Below are 9,257 nucleotides of genomic sequence, written 5' to 3' on the forward strand. Positions count from 1 at the left end.
AGTGATCATGTTGCCAATGTGACATAGAGACTAAAAAAAAACAACACAAAAGGTCAATGAAACCAAGAGCTGGTCCTTTGAAAAGATAAACAAGATTGATGAACCTTTAGCCAGACTCATTAAGAAACAAAGATAGAGGACCCAAATAATTAAAATCTGAAATGAAAGAGGTAAAGTAACAACTGACTTCACAGAAATACAAAGGCTTGTAAAAAAATATTATAATATATGCCAACAAATTGGGAAACCTGGGTGAAATGGATAAATTCCTTGAAACATATAATCTTCCAAAATTCAGTTCAGAAAATATGAATAGACCAGTAACAGCTACTAAAGTTGAAGCAGTAATGATTAAAAAAAACACAAAAGTCCCAGCAAGCGAAAGCCTGGATTGCCAGGCTTCTCAGGCAACTTTTACCAAACATTCAAAGAAGAATGAAAATCTATCCACCTCAGACTATTCCAAATAATTCAAGAGGAAGGAACACTTGTAAGGTCATCATTATCCTAATTCCAAAACTAGAGAAAGACACTACACAGAAAGAAAATTATAGGTGAATATCCTTGATGAAAATAGATGCCAAAATCTTCAACACAATATTGGAAACTGAATCCAGCAATATGTTAAAAATCATATGTATACTAATTAAAGTCTGATGCACTGAAACAAAGAAGGTAAAATACTGAAAATATAGATTTAAAGCTTGTAGGCCAATGTTAAATGATCTAATGCATGTGTAATTGGATTTGAGAACAAAGACTGCAGGGCCTGGGGTGGAGGTCATAAAAATATTTAAATGAATAAAAATGCATGAAGTGATACAAATTTGATGATAATAAAAGTTTGGTAATTATCAAGAAGGAGAAATACAAAAGAAATCACACCAAAGAACACAAAAATAAAATACCCAAGAACAAATAATAAAAAAAACCCCAAAAAGCAACTACTGGGATAAACATAAGACTGATCACAGATTCATCATCAGAACAAATGCAAGCCAGAAAACAGGGAAAAAAATCATCTTTAAAGTTGAGATTCCCTGAAAGGGAAACATACTCTAAATTAATCTAGTTCTGAGTTAGATGGGAGAATACCCTGATTAGGTTAGATGGGAGAATACCCAGGATTATCCAATTTAGGGAATCTTATATAATAAAGAGGTAATATGCAAATTGACCATCATTCCAACACAAAGGATGGCTGCCCCATGTGGTCAAAAATGGCCACTCTCATGTAGACCCAAGATGGCCACCACAAGATGGCCAGCAGGGGAGGGCAGTTGGGAAGGACCAAGCCTGCAGGGGAGGACAGTTGGGGGCAACCAGGCCTGCAGGAGAGGACAGTTAGGGTGACCAGACTGGCAGGGAAGGGCAGTTCGGGGCAATCAGGCCAGCAGGGCAGCAGTTAGGCATTGATCAGGCTGGCAGGGAAGTGATTAGGGGGTGATCAGGCTGGCATGCAGAAGCGGTTAGGGGCAATCAAGCAGGCAGGCAGGCAAGCAGTTGGGAGCCAGCAGTCCTGGACTGTGAGAGGGTTGTCCAACTGCTCATTTAGTCCTTCAAAGGGTCCCAGATTGGAGAGGGTGCAGGCTGGGCTGAGGGACAGCCCTCTACTGCCCCTGTGCACAAATTTCATGTACTAGTAGTGATAATAATATCTAACATTCAGCCACTGTCTCCAACTGTTAACACTGATAATATACTTCCATGATTTAGGGATCACTTCCTTTGAAAAATTATCTTCAGCCATTTGTCTGGGTTAAGTGCCTCTCTTTTGTGCCATCTTGGAACATTGGTTATTACTCTGTTAGCATTCAGCAGAAAGAAGTACTTTGTTGAGATTTGGGACTATGATTTATTTAAATTATACGATTCTATTAGCAGAATTCCAGATTTACAATCAAATTCTCAAAAAAATGTTTATCCTATAACATGTGATTTGATTGTGTAACTTACTGACTTCAATATACTTCTAGGTTTCTCCATTAATACAATTGGTACTCTCTTTTAAAATATCTTTATAATAAAAGTTTTCCATGTCCTTGACTGAACATGGCAGCTATTAATATAGTTTTGCTTTGGTGGAGGAGTTATCGCTAAACCTTGAGCAATTATACTGATTCTGAGAACTCCTTCCAATGACCAAAGTGATAGATCCTTTCCTCTTTCTATTTTATTAGTTTTATCTTTTTTAAGATGCCACATATCTTCTCAAAACAACTCATTGAGATATTAAAGCAGAATCTAAGGCTTTGCAATCCTGTTTTCACTACTAGCTGTTTCCTATTTGATGCTAACATATAACTAATTACTCACCCTTGAATATTCAAATGTTTTGTCTCTGCAGTTGGTATCTTAGGGTTATAATTTTCCTAAATTGCTTATAAAAAAGCATTCAGTGGAGGCTCTATAAATAGTTTCACTTAGTTTCTTTTATCCTACTAAAGTAAAGCCCCCAATCAGTCCCCCTTGGTGTTCAGCTTCCACCGTTCAACCTCAAATGTTTAAGACACCATGTTATGGAAACAGAACTAAGTTAATTCTGGAGAGGTAGTATTTGAAGATGACAGGGAAACCAACTAAAGCAGCTCATATTGAGTTATAGAAATGAAATGTATCTGAAGCCTGGTAACCTCTTCTCAGTTCATCTCTTCTTAACTCACACTTACCTTTCCTCTATGGGCACACTATTTGCAGTACAGTGTTCCTTGTTGCAAAATATTTTGTGTTTGAGTCATTTTTATTCTACATATGTATGCACATTATTTTGCCTTGATATAGAGAGCACAATTTTGACAAATTAATTGATAGTAAAGTGTAATTATTTGATGTTTATCTTGCAGAAATGACTCCCTTTAAATTTATAAGTGAGGAGGGGAGAAACTGTTGGAACACTAATAAATATGTCATTTTATTGAGGAAAGTGTATGTCTGTATTTATGTACACACATATATAACATATGTGTTTCTCTCTTTAGATATATATTTTCAGGTATGAATAACATGTTGACAGGACTATTTCTGGTTACACTGAGATATCTTTAATTTAACAAATGCATAATCAGGCATCTATTAATTTTTTATATGTATATATATTTTTATTGATTTTTTACAGAGAGGAAGGGTGAGAGATAGAGAGCTAGAAACGTCAATGAGAGAGAAACACTGACCAGCTGCCTTTTGCACACCCCTACTGGGGATGTGCCCGCAACCAATGTACATGCCCCTGACTGGAATCGAACCTGGGACCCTTCAGTCCGCAGACCGATGCTCTACCACTGAGCCAAACCGGTTTTGGCGAATCTATTAATTTTAATATATATTTTATTATCTAAATACTAGTGACCTGTTGCAGGAATATTCCTGCAAGACTTCTGCCCCACCACGCCCACCATCACCACCATCTCTGTGGCCACACACACACTGCCAACATTGCTGCACACCCCGCCCAACCCACCCGACACGCCTTGTCCACCGACCCGTTGCCGCCACATGCTTTGCCCCGTACACACTGCCAGTGCTTTCCCTCCCTCTTCCTTCTATGCTATCTTCAGTCTTCACTCCTCCCTTCCTCCACATATGCAAATTAACTGTCATCTTTGTTGGGTAATTTGCATACTCACTCTGATTGGCTGGTGGGAGTGGCTTGTGGGTGTAATGGAGTGACGATTAATTTGCATATCACTCTATTATTAGGCAGAATTCCTTGCCTTGCCCTGGCCAGCATGGCTCAGTAGTTAGAGGATCTATATGGGCACTGTAAGGTGATGGGTTTGATTCCTGGTCAAGGGCACATAATTGGTTTAAGGGCTCATTCTCTGACCTGGTTGAAGGCAACCAGTTGATCTGTTCCTCTCACATTGATGTCTCTCTCTCTCTCTCTCTCTCTCTCTCTCTCTCTCTCTCTCTCTCCCCCTTCTTCTCCCTTTCTCCTTCCCTTCCACTCTCTCTGAAAAACAGTGGGGGAAAAAACACAATAAAAGCCCTCATGTGAGGATTTAAAAAAAGAAGAAAAATAATAAAAAAATTACTTGCCTTAATTTACTAAGGAATTTTTTAAAAAAATATCACATCATATTAGTTTTCAAAAACAAACATCATTGTATGTAGATGATAAATTACAAAGATAAAACACTCTTCTGACAATCATAACCTCAGCTGGTCACTTAATCCCCAAATTCCTCAGAGTGACAAAAGCTGACAGACATGTGTCAGCAGAGATAGGTAGTTGCACTGCCAATCACTCATTTTTTTTTTTCTGAACCCTAATTCACACTCAAAGGCAGGATTTCTCTGACTGTTCCTTCTTTAACATATTTTGCAGATTTTTATCAACATGATTTTGATCTCACTTCAAATCAAAGCAATATGTTCTTGTACTCCCTTTAAGTAAAATGCTAAACAAATAAGCAAGCCAATTACAAAATGGGCAAAGGTCCTGACAGATATTTCTTCTAAGAAGACATACAAACAGCCAAAAGATAAATGAAAATATGCTCAAGTTCACTAGCTATCAAGGAAATGCAAATCAAAACTACAATATAATAGCCATCTGTTAAAAGGGCTATTATTAACAAGGCAAGTAATAACATTTGTTGGAGAAGTTGTGGAGAGAAAGGAACCTATATTCCATGCTCTTGGTAATGTCGACTGCTGGAAGCCAATTCCAGCATGTCAGCAGGGCTGAATCATAGAGGTGGCTGAGGGCATTTCCTCAAACCTGAAAGGGATGCATGAATGATTGCTTACTGCCAGCTGAGGGCATCTTAATCTACATGTTATTGCCTCCTCCTGGCCTAACACCTGAACAGCCAGAGGTAATTCTTCTAATCTGACAATGGATTCTGTGTACTGAACCCTGGCCTTTGAAGTGTATATCTACCTTGCCTTAGGACAATTTGTGTTAAGAAAAAGCAAGGGGTCCGGAGACAAGGGAGCACTTAGTTGCTTTAGCTAAGTCTTCTCTGACTGCCCAAAATGCCTTTCAAAATTATGTTTCATCTATGGATTCTTTAATCAATTTACACACAGCACCTTCTCCAGATTCCTGAACCTTTCTAGATATTAGATTAAGACCACCAGCATTAATTGACTGGTACAGCCACTATGAAAAAATAGTATTGTGTCTTCTCAAAAAATTAAGAATAGAGTTTATACATGATCCAGGATTTCCTCTTCTGGGTATCTACCCCCCAAACTTGAAAGCACTTATTTGCAAAGATGTATGCACCCATATGTTCATTGCAGCATTATTTATGGTGGCCAAGACATGGAAACAAGCAAAGTATCTCTCAATGAATGATTATATAATGATGATGTTGTATTTATACACAATGGATTACTACTCAGGCATAGGGAAAGATGAAATATTGCTGTTTATGACAATATGGACCTTGAGAATATCATGCTAAGCAAAATAAGTCAGACAGAGTCAAGTACCACAAGATTTTACTCATATGTGGGATATAAAACTGAGGGCAACAAGTGAACAAACCAAACAAACAAACAAAAACTCATAGACACAGACAACAGTAAGGTGGTTACCAGGGGAAAAGGAGGTGGAGGTGGTAGTAAAGAGACAAATATATCATGATGGAAGATGATTTGGTTTTGGGTGGTGGGCACACAATGTAATATACAGATCAGGTTTTATAGAAAAGTACACATGAAGCCTATATAATTTTATTAATCACTGTCACTCCTATAAATTTAATTAAAAGATGAAAGTAAAAAAGGAAAAAAAAAAGCTAGAATGTGTAGAACCTCCTTTTGGTTTTTAGAGAACTTGAAGATATGATGCCCTTGGCACACTAGCACATTTTAAAAAATGAACTCAGTAAGCAAATAAACACTCATGTCCTTGGTGACTGATTCAAAAGTGACTGAGAATTCTAGTGAGTAAATAACTTTTGGCATAAGAAATGCTCTTAAAGGCAGCAGTGGGGACTGTGTTCTAGGGCAGTGTTTCCCAACCTTCTCTCATGATGAGAATCACCTGGTGGAGTTGTTAAAACACAGATTCCTGAATCCCAACTAAGAAGTGCTAAACTAGGATTTTTGGGAACATATAGGTAAAATTGTATACTTAACTAGTGCTCTAAGACAGATGTTATATACAGAGCACTAAGTTAGGTATGCAATTTTACCTATATGTTCTCAAAAATCCTAGTTTAGCACTTCTTAGTTGGGATTCAGGAATCTGTGTTTTAACAACTCCACCAGGTGATTCTCATCATGAGAGAAGGTTGGGAAACACTGTTCTAGGGGACAGAAGTAGACATGAGCATCAGAAACAGGGAATGTGCAAAATACATCACCATAGGGCTTTAAACATTAATAGGAAACAACTTCCCATACTTACTAATTTTTTAATTATAAAAACAAATCTGATAAGAAAGTACATGTAAAATCACACATGGCAGAGAGATAGATACTTTGAATATGTGCATTCATACATTTTCATATTCATGTGGATATTTGTTAAGTATATTTAAAATATAGGAGCAATTTATAAAAGTAAAACATGAAGTTCTATATTTTAGATTTATAAACATAGGGAACTAAAAGTCACTTTAATAAGCCACAAAAGCTTTAGCATAAAAATTCCTGTATATAGTGCTTACTTTATGAATGTTTTATTACTTTTTAAAACAATCTACATTTTTGCATATTTTAAAAACTCTTTATTAAAGTGGCTGCAATGTAGTTATTTGAAGTTATATACCTGACCTCTAGAAACACATACATTTTCAGAATAATGTGAAAACAGATTATTTATTAATATGTCACCAAAGAATTAATAGTGAAATATCAATTGTTGGGTGTGAGAAAACTACTTTAGCTCCACATACACATTTCAAATTTATTCCATTTATCTAGCCTGTAAGAATTCAGATGTATTGGTTACTGCAATATAAAATAGCAAATTTTTGTACATGGAGCTAAATTTACTCCCTCATTTAAGCTTATGGAATCTGAAGGAGATTGACTGAGGGCTCAGCATTTTCTGCACAAAAGTTTCTAGGACATCTTAAATATACTTCAGATAAAAATTACATAGTTTACTGCTACCAATGTACATAGAGTCAAGAAAAACTAAATATTACAGAGCCATGTTTTTTCCACAATGTTCTCAATGCGATAGACTCATTAAAGAGTGAAAAGGGTAATGTAAACATTGGTTATTTTAAACAAGTGTTTGAAAAATATTAAATACCTAAAATTTTATTTAGCTAATTTCTACCTCACAGCGAATATAAGAGGATGTAACAGAGGAACTTCACTGGAAATGAAGGGTAGGTGGTATTACAATTTCGTGTGTATTACTTTCAATACTATTTTTCCTCATATGATTGTCCTGGGCCAGGTTTGACTTTATGGATGGCTGAGTGGGAGTATGCCAATAGTCAAGACATAATGTCTATACCATTAAATTTAACAGGATGTATTTCTAAGTTGAGGGTGGTCATAATTGCACCCATGTAGCCAAATTAGAGTTCACTCTCAATATTGCTCCCTTACTAAGTGGCAGGGATAGCTCTGTGATACTTTACCTGACTGGAGGTGGAGCAGAGGAGAAACTTTATCAAACTTGCTGTGATTGTCTGTCCTTTGGTTGAAGACTATTTCTGAGTTGGAAGTTCAAGGTCATTCATTATCAACATGAAGCTTACAGTCATTGAAGCATGCATATCTGGCCAGTAGGTGGAGAAAAAATGAAAATTTGCTAGAGCAGGTGTGGATATGGTGCACATCACTTCCACACTCATTCTAGGCTGCATAGTCACATCTAACAGGGTAGAAATATGGCAGAAAAAATATGCCCTACCGTGTTTCCAAGGGTAGCAACCAAAACGTTTGGCAAAACAGAAACTTCGGCTAGATAGTAAGTTAGACATCTTAGAATTTACTTTTAATGGGGAGTAAAAAATTAAAGAGTCAGTGTTGACAGTAAGCAAGTCTAACAACAAAGTGAGAATGTCAGTATGACTAGAGAATAAGTCTTGAAGAGAAAAATAATAATAGAAGCTTCAGTTTTCCAGCCTATTGATCTCTCCTTTTAGTTGGATTCATTGACTCCTTTTTCCTCTGCATCTTTAAGAAGAATGCCATTTTTTTAGATGAGTCATAGAAAGCTTGTTTTACTTGCTTGTTTCTCAGTGTGTAAATAAAGGGGTTCATCATGGGTGAAATGGAAGTAATAAGAAGCGAAATCCCTTTATTTATAGCTACCTCGTCCTTGGCTGAAGGTTTGACATAAATGAAGATGCAGCTTCCATAAGTAATGGAAACCACAACCATGTGGGAAGAACACGTGGAAAAGGCCTTTTTCCTTTGCTGGGCAGAGGGAAACCTTAGAATAGTCCTGATGATATAGATGTAGGAAAGAACCACACATATGAGGGTCATGATGAATGTCAACACGGCACACACGATAACCATCTGTTCTATCAACCAGGTGTCTGAGCAAGAGATCTTTAAGATAGGAGATGCATCACAGCAAAAATGATCAATGATGTTCGAGTTGCAGAATTCCAGACCCAAACCCAGACTGACTGGTGGGAGAATGATGGTCAGTGCTGCTACCCAACAGGAGAAAATGATGTTCTTGCAGACTCTGCTGTTCATGATGGTGGTGTAATGCAGGGGTTTGCAGATGGCCACGTAGCGATCATAGGACATGGCAGCCAGAAGAAAAAATTCCGTTACTGCAAAGAGGTCTATAAACAAGAGCTGACTGGCACAAGCATTATAGGTAATGGACTTGTCCCCAGAAAATAAGCTATATAGGAATCTGGGAACACAGGCAGATGTGAAAGAAATTTCCAAGAAGGAGAAATTTTGAAGGAACAGATACATAGGTGTCTTTAGGTGGGAATCAATCAGAGTGAGGGTGATGATGGTTAGGTTTCCAGATATACTCAACATGTAGGAAAGAAACAGAAAGATAGAAAGCAATATTTTCAGTGGAGTGTCCTCAGTCAGTCCCAGCAAGATGAAGGTTGTTAGTGTAGTTTTGTTTTTCATCCTTGATTATTGTCTTTTGCCCATTCTGTTTGAAACAATAAGGTTCACTGGTTATCTTCTAACCTCAAGAGAAATAAATCTGACAGGTGATCCCCAAACAATTCACCTGTCGGGACTCAAAGCACCTAACACATGCCTCTTTGTGTCAAACAAACTGTTCATATTTAAGTCACTTATTCGCACTGCTGCAATTTAGCCATAATGGTTGTCAGTTAAACATATTATTTTAC

The 9,257-nt window shown here is 37.2% G+C and overlaps 1 protein-coding gene across 1 annotated transcript; it reads right to left on the reverse strand.

Annotated features, from left to right (window-relative positions):
• Positions 1-8,043: 8,043 nt before the first annotated feature.
• LOC311618648 (olfactory receptor 6C2-like) lies at positions 8,044-9,027 on the reverse strand (the record flags this gene model as incomplete). The annotated part of the gene is made up of 1 exon (XM_084876211.1): positions 8,044-9,027. One exon carries the CDS (start codon positions 9,025-9,027, stop codon positions 8,044-8,046), a length of 984 nt encoding a protein of 327 aa, XP_084732337.1.
• Between the last annotated feature and the right edge of the window lie 230 nt (positions 9,028-9,257).

Source organism: Pipistrellus hanaki, assembly GCF_964339955.1.
Source record: "Pipistrellus hanaki genome assembly, chromosome: 3".
In the NCBI taxonomy this organism is placed as follows: domain Eukaryota; kingdom Metazoa; phylum Chordata; class Mammalia; order Chiroptera; family Vespertilionidae; genus Pipistrellus; species Pipistrellus hanaki.